The sequence below is a fragment of the Raphanus sativus genome, chromosome 2 (assembly GCF_000801105.2).
Source record: "Raphanus sativus cultivar WK10039 chromosome 2, ASM80110v3, whole genome shotgun sequence".
Classification (NCBI taxonomy): domain Eukaryota; kingdom Viridiplantae; phylum Streptophyta; class Magnoliopsida; order Brassicales; family Brassicaceae; genus Raphanus; species Raphanus sativus.
In genome coordinates this window covers 17,893,632-17,911,150 of record NC_079512.1, presented here as the reverse complement: position 1 = coordinate 17,911,150, position 17,519 = coordinate 17,893,632, and the positions used below count along the sequence as shown (strand labels likewise).

Here is a 17,519-nt window from a genome sequence, read left to right as displayed (position 1 = left end):
GAATTTAAAGGGGTTAGTTTAAAATCGAAAATGGGTTAGGTAGACATTTGAAGCCCATTGAAACAAATTCGGTAGCCCATTTCGTTTTAATTAAAAAGTTAATGAAATGTGCAGTTTTGTAAATAATTAGAACTGTTTTGCATTTACTAAAAAAATTTAGGGGCAAGTTCCAAAAGTGTCAGCTACTTTAATAGTATATATATCAAACTAAGTCCCACATTGGAGAATTAGACAAGAAGTGTCTAATATATAAAGAGATGTTCAACTCTGATTAGTAGAGACCTTTTGGAAAGGAACCCAAAAGGAAAACTATGCGGGCCAGCCTCTTAGGCCCAAAATAGACAATATCGTACTAATCGGATAAATAGAGTTGGACATGGGCTTTCACAATCCCAACAATAATCCCCGTTTTACGCGGAGTAAGTTTTTTAAAAATACATTGTATCTAAATATTTTAAATAATACATAATTTGTTATCAATAATTTTATTTTTTACATTTGATTAGGGATGGTATGCAGGTACCATTTAGTTCGGTTAGGTTCGATTTGAGTTTTTGCAGATTTGGTTTGAATCTTTGCATGTTTGGTTTGGGTTTAGGTTCGAATAATCCATTTTTAAAAAAAATTCAAGTTCATATATACTTTAAATTTATCAAAATATATAAGTAAAAATAATATGTAACATATAAATTTGAATAATGCATACCAAAATACTTAAACTTAACATATAAATTGGTTTAGATTAAATATTTGGATAGAAAATGAATAGATATTTTCAGTATTTTTGGTATTTTGAGTAACTTTTAGCTATTTTAAATACATAATTTTTACTATTTTATATATTTCTAATTAGTTTGGACAATTTTGAAACATCTTATGTATTTTGTATATTTATTATAGATATTAAATTTAAAATAGTTAATATATTTAAGTATATAAATCTGGTTTGGATATACTCTGATACCCAAAATACTTTGGTCCAGATCAGGTTCGGTTCTGGTTCTCTAGATACCAAAATTTCGAACCTATTCGGATATCTAACCAATTTGATTAAAGTTCTGTACTATTTTTTTGAATTGGATTTGGTTCGGTTATTTGGATTTAGTCCAACCATATATTTTCTGTTGTAACCAACTATTAAATGAAATGGATGATGGTTCATATTGATTTTGGATGATTTAGTCAAACACTGAAACCCTCTCTTTCCACAGCCAGCTTCTCTTTGTCCCAGTTTCTTACTTGTCCCCACCGAGGTTTTCAAGGTATAATAGAAATGTCAGACAGCTTCTCTCCACCGTCTTTGTGTGTTTCAGCAAAATGTCTTTTTGTGTTATCATATTCATTGTTGATTTTGAGAATCTTAACAAACTTTCTTTACTTATATTAATTTGAAGTTTCGATTTTTTTTTTATTTTGAGAGTTTTAACAAGTGTTAAGAGCTTTGTTTACTTGGTCTAGCTTAAATTTGGAAACTTTTTTTTTGATTTTGAGATAGTAAAAGCCTTTTTTCTTTACGTGTTAACATTAACTTTTGGTCTTTTTGTGTTATCATGTTCAAAGTCTTTGACTTTCTTGATTTTGAGACTCTTAACAAAATTTCTTTACCTATTTTAGTTTAAAGTTTCAAACTTTTTTGATTTTGAGAGTCTTAACAAGTGTTAAGAGCTTTGTTTACTTGGTCTAGCTTAAATTTGGAAACTCTTTTGATTTTGAGATATTAAGAATCTTTTTTCTTTACGTGTTAACATTAACTTCTAGTTTTTTATTTTATTTTGAGAGTCTTAACAAGTGTTAAGAGTTTTGTTTACTTGGTGTAGCTTAAATTTGGAACTTTTTTGATTTTGAGATATTAAATGGATGTATGTTGCAGATGGATGAGAGTTCCAAAGATGAAGTTTATGAAAAAAAAAATGAAGATTATGTTTCAGAGGATGATCAAGAAACTTTACAAGAAAAATATTTGGGTATTGTTGAAATGGCGAGTGGTTCCTCTTCAACAACTGGTGATGAGTTAAGTAGTGGTCTCCCTTCAACGATTGAGTCTTTGAGAGTTCAGCATCGTGAGTCTTCAATCTTTTAGTATTCAAGACTTATATAAACTTAGTCTTCAATTTATTCACAAATTGACTTATTTCATTTATATAAACTTAAATGGATGCTTACAAAAATAAAACAGTTGTATTTAAGGAATTTAGCTATAAACTTAATTTATAAGAGATCTTATCTTATAAACTTGTAAAACAAACTATCTTTTATTTGTGAATGTTTGTGTGAACAGTTTTTTAACTAGACTAAGTCTATGAGAAAGAAACTGGCTTTGTATTGAAGTTTTAACCCCTCTAATAATCATACTAATCAATTGAATCAGATATGACCATGTAGATCAAATCAACAACTAAAAATTGTAATATAAATGAAGATGAAAAACGAAAATAAACACACACACAACTGTGAAATAATCAAAAGCCTTATCAAAAGGCTTAGCTATAATATATTAGCTCTTCTTCTCAACTTAATCAATGAGATAAGTTGTTATAATCCTTTTTGAATAGTATAAACATGTTCATAAGAAAAATAGATATATAGATAAGAAATAATTATGTCACTTAAATGGCATCATAATACATCAACACTTAGGGGGGTGTATTCAATTAAGGGTTTGAAGTGATTTGTACTAAAATGACAAATCCACTGTTATTCAAATGTGGATTTTAAAAAATATTTTAAAATCCAGTATTATTGAACTTGACATTTTATAAAACTGTCTGAAATCCACTGTTATTGAACAAAATTTAAGTTAGAGATTTTAGAGTGATTTAAGTGTTTTTAGAGTGTTTGAGGAGAGTTCCTTAGTTATAAAAATAAAAATACAAATCTCACTGTTTTAGATGAGATTCTAGAGTGTTTTAACAAAAACCACACCGAATTCTCTAATTCTCCTGCAATCATCTAAAACTCATTAAAAATCAAATCACTATAAATTTCAGATTCAATACACCCCCCTTAATAATTTAATGATATCAATCAATAAAAAAGGAAAGACAAAATCAAATACAAGAATGCTTCTTTAAAAAACTTCATAAAGATAGCCTAATCCAATCAAACCTAAGTTAGCATGACCTAGTTGAGACACTAGAATAAGCATGACCCAGTTCAGACTCACACTATTCATATACTAATCATATCATAAACCTAATCCAATCATACCTAGTTACTATCCCTTATATTAAAACTAAAAATACATTCATTCATGAGGAAGCATTCTTCGGAGTCAATCAATGGATGTAACTGATAAACTAATATAGAATTAGTGGAACAAAAATAAATAGAATAATAAGAAAATGAAATACAATGAAATTCATTTCACTTAATAAATTTGTTATAGAATAATTATGTTTATATTTTATCTAATTATATTTAAAATTGATTGAATGACTTTCCTAATTCATTTATAGTAAATGGTAAAAAATCTGTGAAATTAATAGAATCAATCAACCATTTCACATCATTTTATTCCAAAAATTGTAATTCAGTTGCATCCAATGATTTATTATGTTTAAACTGCAGCTTGATTACTTTTTTAAATAAAATGATGTTGATTCTATTAATTCTATTTTTTTTATCATTTACTATGAATAAAATAAACTAGTCATTCCATCAATTCCACAAATAAATAAATAAAGTATAAAATTAAACTATTTCGTAACAAATTTGTTAATGAATGAATGTAATGAACTCTAGTACATTTTTTTTTGTATTCCATTTATATATTCTATTTATTTTTATCTCACTAATTATATATTACTTACGAGTTACAACATTAATAAAATGTATCCGAAAGAAAGAAAAAAATCTATATCATATTTGTGTATAGATTTGGTAAAATGTATTTGGAATAATAATAATCTGACGCACATTTTCAATATGAGAGATTTAGGTGAATATACCCAATAGCTATTTAAATTGGAAGATTACCCTCTGTCAATTTTAAGAACCAAATGCATACACTTTTGACCAATACATGACGATTATGCCCTCATCGCAGAATAAAAAATTGGGGAAGTACACTGACATGAATACTGAAAAGCTATGTGTCAGACATAGACTCAGACTTTGAAGGTCTATTTTCATCAGTGGGCAGGTGAATAAATTGATTGTAAGTCACACAGTTTTTCCGTTTTAATATTTTTTCTTTATTTAGTAATTTCTTCTTCAACAATCACCATCTTATCTCTTAAGTATCTTTCTTTATATTGCAATATCTTTTTAATAAATCATGTGTTCTAGTGATCACACGAAAATAAGAAAAGAAGAAAGGCAAACAAGAAAGAACATAGAGACTATATAACACAGATTAGTAAAAAGAGTTTGCCTGAAAATAGGAAGATATATATATATATATATATATATATATATATATATAGTTGGGAAAACTAAATCAAAATATACACTTTTTCATTTTTATGAGATTGGTACGTAAATAAAAATAGACTATGTTATTTACTAACTATAATTTATGGAGATGACGATGTACAATGCTACCGAGATAATAATTTGCTTAGCTGATAATAAATTATTTAACAGATAACATGTCATGTATCAAATAATATAATCAATAGCAAATCATGTGCCAATCATTTATCAGCTAACACAATTTGTACCGAGATAATAAATTATTTAACATATAACATGTCATGTATCAAACAATATATTCAATAGCTAACACAATTTGTATCGAGATAATAAATTATTTAATGGATAACAAACTATGTATCAAGCAATATATTCAATAGCAAACTATGTGCCAACCATTTATCAGCTAACAACCCACGTTACGTATCAAAACTGTATCATCGAACAAATCATGTATCAGAACTTTATCATCTAACAAATCATGCATCAGACAACGTATCAACCAACTAACCATATAGTAAACCGTTTCTCGTTTCACAACACCAAAATTTCTTTACAACATCATGATCCTAATTGTGATTGAAAATTGAAGGTGGCTTGTGATTTGAAACTAAAAGCACCGTATTAATAAGAAAAATAAAAGTTATGGTGTTCAATAAAATATAAGGATTTACAATGAATTAGAACACATGAAAAAAAAAGACAAAGTAGAATATAAGAGGAGAAAGAGAGCGATAAAATACACATCATACAAGAAATAAACATAAAAAGGATTGGAATTTATGTAAGTATAAACTTAACAAGCAAAATATAAGTAAAAAAAAGATTGGAATTCATGTAAGTATTAGCGATAAAATATAAATTTGCAGTTAACAAAAAGAATATCTAATATATGTTTTAGCATGTAAGTATAAACTTAACAAGCAATCCTTAACATATATGTTTAGTGGATAACTAAAATATATAAGTAATGTTCTAAACATTGTAGTGATAATCTATATAATATTTCATTGGGTGATTAATGAAATAGTGAGGATTTCATGAATTGAACACAAAAAAGAGAGAGAAAAGAGAGTTTTAAAATAGTAAAATTACGTGGAGTGAAAAAAGAGAGACAAGAAAGCAAATCATAAAAATAGACATGAACCACTCTACTTACCAATTGACCAATGGGTGAAAGGAAGTCATCTGACACATATCACAGGAGACACAGGTCTACTATATGTAGATTGACGCATTTTCCAGGGATAAAAATGTCCACATAAAAAGGATTTCACAATTAAGGGTATATCCCTTATATATTATTTTAGGAGCACTAATAAAAAATAACCTTGTCTTCATGTGTGATTTACATAAGTGCCATTTACACTTGGCAACTCCACATGCACTTTCACCACTTAAATCTAAAGACCCTTTATTAACTAGAATAATTACAGGATTTGCCATCATCCATCACATTATAATATTAACTATAATATATGATTCGTTATTTTCTAACCAAACAAAAAAACGTTGATAGTCAATGCTATATGATTGTCGATATTTTAGTGATGGAAATAATATTTATATAATGCGTACATACATATATATTTTTATATAACACATGTGACCACCGCTAATATTATATACTTTTATAGTTCCATTTACATTTTTCTCATACATTTACATTTACATATATATCATATATCATATTATAAAAGCTTTCTTAATAATAACAAAAAATATAATGCATTACTATGAAAATGATGAAACGATAATGCATTATTTTTGTATGAATACATCTTTTTGATCTGTGATTATAATGTTATCTCGAAATCAAGGTTGATAATTCTATGATCTTTAAACTATGAAAGTAAAAAAAAAATAATGCATTACAATGAACGTGTTAAAAAAATATATTGCATTCTTATTTATATGAGTCCAAATTTTTGATCTGTAAATATAATGTCGTCTCTATATCAGTTCAAAATATATTTTTTCTTTTTTACTATAATAGTGTTAAAATTTCTAATGGTTATAACAATTATAATACATTCGTTTTGTATGAGTCCCAACTTTTTAAAAAAAGTTGATTTAGTGTCGTCTCTATATAAATGTTATATACGTTCACACGTTCATAGTTAATGTAGGCTCTAATTTCATTTGTATCTCAATCAAATTCCTTATTAAAGTTCTTTGTATTAGTATTGGCATTAAAAAAATGTATCAATCAAGATCATATGATATCGTGATTGATAAAGCATTAATGTTTACCGACTTTTCTATATTTTGTTAAACAAGATTTTAGTAACAAAGGCAATCAACATTAATTGCCTGATGATATGCGGTTTGAACATGCGAATTAATTTAGGCACATTTGTACACGATTTTAGTAATCAAAGGCAATCAACATTAATTACCTAATGATATTAATTTATGCACATTTTCAATAAGACGATTATGGTTAGTAGTCTTTATCAAATATTGTGATTGTTTCACATAAGAAATTTTGATTTCATAATAAATATTTATGTATCATTTATTATCAATGCGTAGTCCATTTACAAAATAAAATTAAGAAAAAAATTAGGAAATTTCTATCAGAATAACGGATTTAGATAAGTCTTATGATACACATGTTTATATGAGCCCAATAATGTTCCAGAAATTGATGCTCTCGGACTGAGGTAATACATTTTTCACATATTTTTTTAACTAATGTTTTAAATTTCGTAATGTGATATTTTATTTAATTCCTCACTATAGGATTGCGAACGAAGACTTCAACTGGTGACATTATTCACTATTCACGTTCTTTTCTAAGAACTTGCTGATCAACATGATCATTTCTTATATTTTTATGCATGGTTTTATTTTTCTATTTCATATGTTTCTTTTAACTTATATTTATTTTTTAAATGAAAACAAATTTGGACTTATATTATATTCACATCATAAGAAATTATATTATTATTTGTTTATTCTTATTAATTCAATTATATGATATATGATCGAAATAAATAATTAAACGAAACCACAATGTACGTAAAAAATATGTGTAGTTTTAATTTTTATGTATTTTTAAATCATATTTTTTTTAACAAAATGTGATTATCTCTTAAAATATTCTCATCCCGCGCAAGGCGCGGGTGATCACCTAGTGACATATTTATGGGAGTGTTTATGTGCATTCTCACCAATTTCTGTTTCAGTATATCAGTAATTCAGTTGATAAATAAAATTCTATAGGATGTTTACAAGAAAAAAGGACAAAGCTACTCCAAAAGAAAATAAAATAAAAACTAATTTAGATTTGATAAAATGGCAGGGTAGTTTGGTAAATTAGGAGTTTTGAGTGTGGAGGAGAGAAACCAAGAGGAGGAGATCTCGAGAGATTGGATCGGATCGGTGTTGAAGCCGTGGCCGGGAAGAGCAAGATGGCGGCGAAGCAGATGGAAGAGATACAGAAGAAGCTAGCGGTGCTGAGTTACCCAAGGGCAAATGCTCCTGCTCAGTCTCTCCTCTTCGCCGGGATGGAGCGTTATGCTCTTCTCGAATGGCTCTTCTTCAAGTACATATATAGAACTGAATGTGTTTAAATATTTCTTGATTAGCTTCTTTTTTTTAAAGCAATTTGTTTCTTGCTTGGTGGTTATCTTCTTTGAAGGTTGTTAGGTGATAAGTCTCCTTTCTCACAGCAAAATCTTCAGGGAGATGCTGGAGTTCGTGATGAAGAAACCGTTCGCATTCAGTGTATGTAACCCTCCCTTGAGCTACCCCATAGTATGCTGCTTCCAATTGATAATTATTAAGTGAGCGCTTCTCCTTTTCAGATTTGGCAGAGATTGCAAAGTTTCTCGGGTTCACACCAACTGTAGACATTGAAGCCATTCAAGTAAACCTTTACTTACACCATCTTTGTATATCTTAACTTTTTCTATAATACTTTATATATGGATATGTTTTCAGGGACATGGAACCTATGAAGATCGAATGGAAATGCTTCGCAATATTGTTGATTTAGTGGAGGCAAGCCTCTTCTCTGATAATCCTGAATGGAGGTTGTTCATATACTATGTGTCTCTTATTGCATTTTTTTCTTTCTAGTCTTTCTTGCATAATCCTGATTCGGGCATAACGAATTGATTTGTTTGCTTATTCTTCAGTATTGATGAGCAGGTTGCCAAAGACATTCAGCTTATAGATGCTATCGCTGAGAGACAGTCTCTTATATTTTCTGAGGAATGCAAACTCTTCCCTGCTGATGTGCAGATCCAGTCAATATATCCTTTGTAAGAACTGTTCTTTCTCCAACCTCTTTATAGTTCCTTTTATAGTCGTCATTTAGTGATTGTGTGTTTGCCTCAGAAGATATAATGAACTTACTTTGCTACCATGAGTCCCGTTAGATGGCTGATGTTTTCTTCGTTTGGAGCCTAATTAGTTATATCCCTTTTTTCTTTGACTCACTGCTTTCAAAACCATCCTTGACTTATGTTTCCAGATTTAGCTGGTCCCAGAGCTTTCTTTTTTAGTGGCATACCTTAATGAATGTTTATTTGCAGACCAGATGTTTCAGAACTGGAGACTAAACTTTCGGAACAGGCCAAGATTCTCTCTAACCTTCAGCAAAAAGTTGATGATTTAGCAGCAAAGGTGTGTGTTTGGCTGCTCCATATTGATAAGTTATGTTTGCATGACTCACTAGACCAATGCGCCGTTTCATCAGAGTCAAAATATCCATCTGTGATGTTACATTTATTATTTCACTCAACCTATTGATTATCACACGCACACGTAAACTAGAGATACCAATTTGCTTAAGATATAGCTCCTTTATCTCTTCCTGAAAATGTTAAGAGTTAGCTTCTGGTTCTGATGTTGCCACGACAGAACTTCATAACCTATCTAGTACATTAACGGGAAAAAACAAATCCTACTATATTGACTTGTTAATAGGAGGCGACAGACCTGTTCATTTCTTTTTCCCACTTCCTGTGCTTTCTTTAGAAACATATTTCTTCGACAGATTGTTTAAGATTAACATGTGTTTTTTTTTTAGCATGCCTACAACCCCGACGAAGAATATGCAGAAGTGGAATCTGAACTAAGGGCTCGTTTAGAATCATTTCTTGAAACAGCTAGAGCGTTCAACACAATCTACACAAAGGTACTGTGTTTTCATACTCTCTCTCCCTATCAACCCAAATAAGCTGATAGTAAAATGTTAAAGTACAGTAGTTTCTTATAGATATTGAAAATCTGCTAAGAGTTCCAATCAACATAACTGATCTCGTCTCTATCAATCTATGTGATTATATCAACCTGTATGCAAATGGATCTTGCAGGAAATTCGTCCATGGACTCACATGATGGAAGTACCTCAGCTTCATGGGTTTGGTCCTGCTGCAAACCGTTTACTGGAGGCATATAATATGCTTCTCAAGGTATAACCCCAAAACGTCTCCTTTCTATCTTACCACTTGATCATATAGACCAAATTTGAGTAGCTCACTCGAGTTGAAAAGAAATGAGTTGTTGTGTGTTGTTGTTTGGTGACAGTTCCTAGGGAACTTGAAGAACCTAAGAGACTCACATGCAGCACTGTCGATTGGATCATCTGGAACAGTAGCTGGAGAGCCGTCTTCTGTGACTAGAATTGTGTCCGAGTGTGAAGCCGCGTTAACTGTTCTCAATCGAGACCTTGGAATCCTCTCTGCTTCTATTGCTCGTGAGCAAGGGGAGCGTCTGTAAAAACTGTGACAGTTGAACATAATTTCTGTTTAATTCTTAGAAATCTCTTTTAGGAGTGTGTTTATGATCACAATAGTCTTCAACTATTTTTTTCTTGTGTGTTGCCAAGTTTGTTTTAAAACAAATCGAATCAATCTAAAAGTGAAGTTCCTCATCGCTTCTATTGCTCGTGTGTTGCCACGTTTGTGTAAAGCTACACAACTGTGGATAGTACAAGCTCACAAAATCACAAATTTATGCAGAACTGCAATTTTATTTTTCAAATGATGAGCGTTTGAAACAAAATCGAAGTCTTACAAACATGGAAGAGCAGAATGCTACACAATTAAAGAGAGTCTTGTTGGCTTTGGTTCTATAAAAAGCTGCCTCGAACACCATCTAAGCTCTCCCCGAGCGAAGACCTGCAAAAAACAGTTCAGCATATACAGATAAGATGGAATCATGTGGAATGAAGCAAACCAGAACTATATCTATCACTAATCATGTATCGTCCTTCCTCCACTATTTGAGATTTAAGATGATTTTCAAGTCCTGAACCAAGTTAGAGAAAGATATGTAAGACGTTTTAGAACTTACTTGTACATACAATATTTGTATTCTTGGCTCCTAATCAAATCTTTTTCACCTTCTTCAAGCTGCTCAACAAAAAAAAAAAACACAAATGCATCAACAAAGGAAAGAAAGAAAATACATCATTCGCAGAAAAACTCATCATAATCATCATCCTTACGGGATCACTCTCATATATGAGCTCATAGCAAACCGGAGAAAGGCATCGCAGCGCACAATTCTCTTTTGCTATGGAAGAAGCTTTGCATTGCCAACCCCATAGCCCACTGTTTCGTTTTCACACAACACAAAAAGTGAGCCAAGAATTTGCTAAACCATTGTAAAAGCCTACCTCAAACTAACCTACAATAATTCTTTTATATCTTAAAAACAAAAAAAAACTTAACCAAGAATCAAAGCTAACCTCTCAATATCAGCATAGCATTGGTTCTTCTTCTCCCTGATCTCCGCATCCTACAAAAATTGATTTCGGTTTTTAGCATATTCCTACGGAGCTTAGGCTTGAGAGTCGATTTTCGCGAGACTTACGGATATAGGACGAGGAGATTTAGAGAAAGCACAGGAAAATAATAAGCTCAGCGAGAGCAAAAGGAGAATACAAACGGTGCTTGAGCGAGCTCGGGAGATTCCCATGACCTCTTCTTCTTCTTCTTCTTCTTCTTCTTCTCCGATCGGCGATCGCAGTCGCTAATTCGCTCCTCCGCAAGTAGCCCAGCTTCGATTGAGAAGAACGGTTTTGCCTTAACCAGCTGTTTAATTCTAGAGAGTAAACCGGACCGGTCTATTCCTCACTTGTCAGATAGCCTTTTTGGCCGCCTACTACATTCATGGAGTTAGTGCATTCTGTGATTGGTAATTTCTAAAATAGTTTTTATTAATAAAAATAAAAAAAAGGTAAGAAAAAGTGAAAAAATGTAGTCTTAATTTTCTTTTAAAACTTTTAAAATGTGAAAGATTTTTTGAAAATTTTAAATTAAATGGCATAGCTATTTTTACAAAATTTAAATTTAGTTATATAATTCAATTACTTCAAAATATAAATAAAAGTGTTAGTTTTTAAATCACTTAAATATAGTTTAATTATGTATCGTATTTACTAACATTATTTTTAAATTTATATATTAAAACTATATTTAACCAGATTATTAATCAGGTTTGACTCAAACGAACTATATTAAACCGTGACTTAAAAAAAATTCGGCTTCGTCTTCCGATCCAGTTTTAAAAACTCTGGTGTTATAGCATTTCGGTTATACAGTTAAATATTTCCTTGTTTACGTTGATTTTACTTTCTGGCAAGTGTATGCATGTCAATTAGCCATTAGATGATCAATAGTTCTGAAATTTTAGAGAACACGTGTTTGTCTCAGTTTCCATGTGTGAATAAGTGGAAACAACGGTCGTGGCCAGAACATGTGAAAAATGTTAAAAACATCATGCATGTACAAGAGTATGTTTTACTGGGGATTCTTAGGGTGTGGTTTTTAGCGGAATGTAAAAACCGGTCTCTTAAATTTTAAATAGAAAAGCTAAGACCATCTGCAACGGAGCATCATCACAAGTCCTTAGCGGCTAATTTTTTTTTTGTGATTATAATAATAATATTAAAGCAAACATAACTAAGAATTAGTCCGTAAATAGGCATTTGAAGGACTTGATCCTTAGCTGATCCTTAGTACAGGTGGCATGTTGCCATTGGTGGAGAGAGTATTGGTCTGATGAAAGGAACAAAGCCGAACTCGATGTCGAGGAGATGAAGATCGTCTGGGTTCTCGCCACGCTTTTGAGTTTCCGATCGAATCGTCCGCCTCGTCGCCTCCGATCCGGTGAGTCTTCTTCTCCATCATCCGGTGTGGATATGTTGCCTCCGATCCGGTGAGCTCTGTAACTTCGACCGCTTCGTTGAATAGTTGATTTTGGATTTGATATAGGGGAAACCATGGGGAGGAGTAAGCTTCTCTTCTCGATTTTGTTTGATAAAATTTTCTTGTGTGTGTGTGTTTGGTTACAGAGGAAGAAGCAGGAGTGATTGAGTATAATACTTTGTTAAGCTCACTAAAGACTCGACGAGATTCTTTGGGTTCAAAGCTGAGTGAGCTATTGGAAGCTAAGGTTTGTGTCACGAGAGACTCCTTGATCAGTCTCTCTCTCTCTATCTTTCTTTTTGTTCTGCAGAGCAACGTAAGTTACTTAAACCATCCTTTGGCACATATCTTGTTGATATTGGATTGTGGTCATCCTCATTACAAACACAGCTGAGGGTGGCTATACTCCGGCTACTAAGGACAATAACTCAGGAGCTTTCGCGTTTGGAGTTAACGGTGTCGTTTCTTCGTGTTTGTTGGTTCTTCTCTTTGCTTTCTTCATGTTTTCAGTTTCTTTTCTTGAATAATGATCTCGGTGTTCTTTCTTCATGTGTTGAGCCTCATTGTGAGTTTCTTTCATTGTCTATGTTCTGAAAAAAAAATGTTTTTGGGTGAAAATCTCATTGCGTTTGTGTATTATCTCTATATTTGATTGATAAAATGGAGGATATGGAGAAACAGATATAGCTGCAGGGGGTTAATCTTAACTAGTTTTGGTATGTGCAGGAGGAACTGAAAGAGGAGAAACTGAAGGCGAAGGAAGAAGCGGAAGACCTTATTCAAGAAATGGCTGAACTAAAGTACAAGATGACATGTTTGCTCGACGAGGAACGCAAACGCCGTGTGTGCATAGAGCAAGCGTCATTACAGAGAATTGCAGAACTAGAAGCACAGGTATATGCAATATTTTGGCCTTGTTTCCTTTTTTTAACTGTTCTTTATTTATCCTCTGTTGTTAAAGATCAAGCGAGAGTGTGTGTGTGTATATACTCTTTGTTCGTTTTGATAAAGAGAAAACAAGTTTGTTATGAAAAACTCCTAATTAAGGAATACCATTGCACACATTAGAGTCCTTAACTTCTCAAAAAAAAAAATTACTTTAATAATCCTAAGGACTCTTCTAACAAGTCCATGGTTGTGGATGCTCTAAAAGATGGTTTCTTATCATTATTGCTAAGTCCTTAATATTGGTCCTTAATATACATATATGTATATGTATATATTATATATGCGTATGTAATTGTTTGCTAAGGATTTTACGGAAACCGAAACCGAAAATTTCTTAATTAAGAAATTTTCGGTTTCGGTTTCCGTAAAGTTCTTAACAAACAATTACATACACATATATAACATATACATATACATATGTGGATTAGACCACCTCCATCGCTCGGGTTCTCCTTGAGTTTATGTCAGAAAAAAATATTAAAAAAATATAAAAGGAAAAAGAAACAAAGGAACGGGTTATTAAATTAGTACCGCAAGAACCGAGTTGTTAAACATATTAGCTAGTTGTCAGTCTTTTAGTGGCTTAGATTTTAAAAAGAAAAAAATAATTATAATTCAGTAAATACATATTAAAGTAATACTATTATAAAGCTAATATACTCATTTTAAGGACTTGCACGATGGAGGTGCTCTTAAGGACCAATGCTAAGAACTTAGCAATAATGATGCTCTTATATTCCAACCTCCCAATAAACATGCTCGTTAACGTTCGTCGCATCTTGCTTGATAGCACGATAAGTCCATAACCATAGTCTTATTTTTAACGTGGCCTTATGGTATATTTTTTTTTTTTTTTTTTTTGTTTAACCTGGGGGTATCCCAGGCCCAGAAGGCCCAGACTAATCCCCAAGGGGAAGGAATGCCCACGGATAGACGCCCCTCCCAGTTTTTCAAATGGGCCGAAAGCATGGCCCATATCCGTGTGGGTGACAAGAGCGTTGCAAGGTAGTTCCCTCTGGCGTGGATCGAACCCCCTACCTGGGTGCAGGCGGGGACCCGTCCTAACCATTGGGCTACAACGTCTTGTCATAGCCTTATGGTATATTACCAGCATTAGAGTTGTTCTACATGCAAAAAAAAAAACTTGTTAGTTTGTTAGTATAAAAAGCGAGTTTTACATTTTTGTTTCCACTTTTATGGCGTATTAAAAGTCTCGAACAACTTCACAACGACACTAGTAACAATTCTTTCGTAGCAATTTAGACAAAAATGCAAATAAACAAATAAAACCAAGTCCGCAGTTGGCGGTCTTTCAGTTTTCTGTTACACCCACTTTTTCGTTCTCACAATTGTCCCAACTGAGAATGAAACAGACAGATAAACGAAAGAAAAAAAGAAACAATCAAAAACATACAAAAGAACACGATCTCTCTCTCTCTCTCTGTTTCAGAAATCGAATGGAGCAGAGAAGAGGTGATCCAAGAATATACATCGTCACTCTTCTTTTTCTTTCATGTATCGTCACAGGAGGAGTCCTTCTCGGACTTTACCTCCTCCTCCCTGATCCGGACCCTCTGTTTCTAACAGCGGGTATGTTCTTCGTTGGTATCCCTTGGCTCTTCTGGTTCTTGGCTTACCTTTACTCCTGCGTCCTCAAGCCCTGCACCGTCTCCGTAAGCAAAAGCGTTGCCAGTTTCGATCCGGAGAAAGGCGAGGAAAAGAACAACAAGAATATCTCGGAAGGTGAGAAGAACGTGCAGCTTGAGAATGTGGTGGTGGAGCAAGAACAAAAAAATGGTAGATTGAGTTCAAGAGGCCATGATGATGATGAGGACTGCGATAGAACTCCCTTGAGATTATCAGTCGGGAACAAATGATTCGATACTGAATGATCATCAGGAACTGATGTTAATATTGAACAGAGAGGAGAAGATTTGTGAAAAAGCTTTCTCTCATTGACTTGTGAGACAAGGAACGCTGTTCTTTGAGTAAGAACAATATATAATGTGAAAGATCCTTAGAAGAGTTTGTTTTTATTGTAGCTTTAATTTTTTTATACTTATGAATTGATGAAAAAACAAATAATCTGTAACCAAAATCAGAACAAATATGTTATCCAATGTCAGAAACAGAGCAGTAACAAGAACAGTGCAGTGATTTACTTTGTTTATTTATTTGTAGTGATGTTGCTTTCAGTGTGTATGATAAAAAAAATGAAAGCTAACTAAGCTCTTGGTGGTTTAGTAGCAGTGCAAAAATGTTGGGTTTTTTTTGTACTTCAGGTTCAAACTACCTTTGACACTAAGGATACTTCTTATTTCCATCGGAATTTCTATCTAACCTAACGTCCAGAACTTACATGATACTTAAAAAAAGAAGCTTCAAACATCTGAAGAAGTCTTTGGTGTCATTTGATCAACGTTGCATCCATTGACATATCTCTTGTGCATTGTACAATGCAAAACTTATTGGCAACAACATAGGTAAATAAATATTTGAAAAAGAGGAAACAGGGAATGCAATGCAGCCAAAAGAGAACAACATGTTGAGATAAGAGACGTGAACTGTAGTGGCAACATCCCACATCAAACAAAGAAAATAATAACACTCTCTAGCTTTTACAGCAGCATAAGACTCTCTTCGTAACCCACGAAACAATTTGAATCAGTAAACCAATCTCCCTTAACGTCAACTTCAAACTTCATCATCTTAAAACTAGCTCCCTTGAGATCGTGGTGGATAACAGTAGCCTCAGTTCTGGAATGCTGAGGTGCAAATATAATGTCATCACCTGCTTGATTAATAACACTTTTCACATGCAAATGAAGCTGGGGAAGATTATCGAAAGACTTCTCTTTGTAATCCTGTTTCCCTTCTTCGAAAACGAACAAATCAATTCTAGGTGACTCACAATAACAAGGTTGAATGGCTATGGCTACTTTGCCATGGTAGTTTATCAAAGTTCTTGAACCGCTCACAAAATAAGGAGAAGCTTTCATATCTTCAGATACTCTAGCAAAGATATCAAACTTCTCAGAGTTCAAATCAAATCCCATCATACTCATAGTTACTCCACCCGTGTACGCAATGTAGTACACAGAACCATCTATACACAGACATTTAGACCAGGTACGGTGAGGAATGTCACAATCGATAAATCTCCATGTTTTTGGTTTTGCTCCCAATGTGAATACCTGAAAGGTTACAAATTTGATTTTCTACAAGACCATAAATTATGGAAAAATATACCTGAGAAATGTAACAGAAAAACATTGTCTGTAAAAATCTTCTATTCTTGTTTAATTAATTTTACATTCAATTAAAGAAAAAACCTGAAAGTCACACTGTCTTGAGTGTCGATGCGGGGTGATGCACAAGACTTTGTACTGATTATTGACTGGATCATATCCGAAAAAGCGTGTGGAGAAGGTTGGCCTTTTATACCTTGGTAAGGATATGGTCTTTCCGGTGCAAGGGTTACACACGATCTCACCAATGTTCATCAGACCATTAACGTAATAACTACGGTACGAGTACGAGGGCGCTCGACAATGGAGAGGAAATGTTATTTTGGATAGAAAAGTGGTTGGTAATGACGTTGATGACGACGATAGCGAATAAGAAGAAGTAAAGAAGCTGCAACTTAGGCGTCCCGTTTGGTCATCTTTATCGTGCAAAGCGAGGAGGAAACGCAAAGGCTGAGCCTGAGTCAATGATCGAAAGGGAAATGATCTGATGAAACTCTTGCTTCCGATGATTTCTTGCCATGAGTTGGATACGACCATAAACCTAACTAGAGATTTTGCAGGCAACCGGTTAAGAATCTCGATCTGTAGATCCAAAGGGACAACATGTGTTTTCCTCTTGTTGCAAAGACGGAGACTTCTTCTCATGATCAGAAACCCTAATTCTCTCACTCTACTTTTTTTTCTCTCTTGATAACTTTTTTATTCAAGGCAGCATGCCGCATTAGTGTGCTTAATGGGCTTC

General features: G+C 32.9%; 4 protein-coding genes and 1 long non-coding RNA gene across 5 annotated transcripts; 3 read left to right on the top strand and 2 right to left on the bottom strand.

The window, feature by feature from the left end:
- Nucleotides 1-7,749: 7,749 nt before the first annotated feature.
- LOC108843372 (AUGMIN subunit 7) lies at nt 7,750-10,304 on the top strand. Its single transcript, XM_018616560.2, has 9 exons — nt 7,750-7,963; nt 8,060-8,145; nt 8,226-8,287; nt 8,362-8,453; nt 8,559-8,684; nt 8,958-9,048; nt 9,455-9,562; nt 9,741-9,839; nt 9,955-10,304. The coding sequence occupies exons 1-9, from the start codon at nt 7,830-7,832 to the stop codon at nt 10,144-10,146; spliced, it is 990 nt and encodes a 329-aa protein (XP_018472062.1). The 5' UTR covers nt 7,750-7,829; the 3' UTR covers nt 10,147-10,304.
- Nucleotides 10,277-11,350, bottom strand: LOC108843373 (uncharacterized; the record flags this gene model as incomplete). Its single annotated transcript, XM_018616561.2, is given in 5 exon segments — nt 10,277-10,547; nt 10,723-10,781; nt 10,877-10,982; nt 11,120-11,169; nt 11,245-11,350. Coding segments are annotated over 5 exon segments (369 nt in total). The 3' UTR covers nt 10,277-10,498.
- Nucleotides 11,351-12,310: 960 nt separating this feature from the next.
- On the top strand, nt 12,311-13,214 carry LOC130498764 (uncharacterized). The gene is made up of 2 exons (XR_008937705.1): nt 12,311-12,591; nt 12,728-13,214. It is a non-coding gene; the product is annotated as an uncharacterized LOC130498764 (long non-coding RNA).
- Nucleotides 13,215-14,928: 1,714 nt separating this feature from the next.
- Nucleotides 14,929-15,637, top strand: LOC130507993 (uncharacterized). Its single transcript, XM_057003018.1, has one exon. The coding sequence runs from the start codon at nt 14,987-14,989 to the stop codon at nt 15,404-15,406; it is 420 nt and encodes a 139-aa protein (XP_056858998.1). The 5' UTR covers nt 14,929-14,986; the 3' UTR covers nt 15,407-15,637.
- A 350-nt stretch (nt 15,638-15,987) lies between these two features.
- On the bottom strand, nt 15,988-17,504 carry LOC108836429 (putative F-box protein At1g26515). The gene is made up of 2 exons (XM_056993887.1): nt 16,862-17,504; nt 15,988-16,747 (listed from the first exon to the last, which is right to left on the bottom strand). The coding sequence occupies exons 1-2, from the start codon at nt 17,420-17,422 to the stop codon at nt 16,148-16,150; spliced, it is 1,161 nt and encodes a 386-aa protein (XP_056849867.1). The 5' UTR covers nt 17,423-17,504; the 3' UTR covers nt 15,988-16,147.
- Nucleotides 17,505-17,519: the final 15 nt, after the last annotated feature.

Excerpts from the sequence above, each read along its gene's own strand:
- LOC108843372 (XM_018616560.2), top strand. The coding sequence starts at position 7,830 with ATGGCGGCGAAGCAGATGGAAGAGATACAGAAGAAGCTAGCGGTGCTG. Across the intron at positions 8,146-8,225 it reads AGAAACCGTTCGCATTCAGT|ATTTGGCAGAGATTGCAAAG; the intron begins GTATGTAACCCT and ends TCTCCTTTTCAG. Across the intron at positions 9,840-9,954 it reads CATATAATATGCTTCTCAAG|TTCCTAGGGAACTTGAAGAA; the intron begins GTATAACCCCAA and ends GTTTGGTGACAG.
- LOC130507993 (XM_057003018.1), top strand. The coding sequence starts at position 14,987 with ATGGAGCAGAGAAGAGGTGATCCAAGAATATACATCGTCACTCTTCTT.
- LOC108836429 (XM_056993887.1), bottom strand. The coding sequence starts at position 17,422 with ATGAGAAGAAGTCTCCGTCTTTGCAACAAGAGGAAAACACATGTTGTC. Across the intron at positions 16,748-16,861 it reads CAAGACAGTGTGACTTTCAG|AAAATCAAATTTGTAACCTT; the intron begins GTTTTTTCTTTA and ends ATGGTCTTGTAG.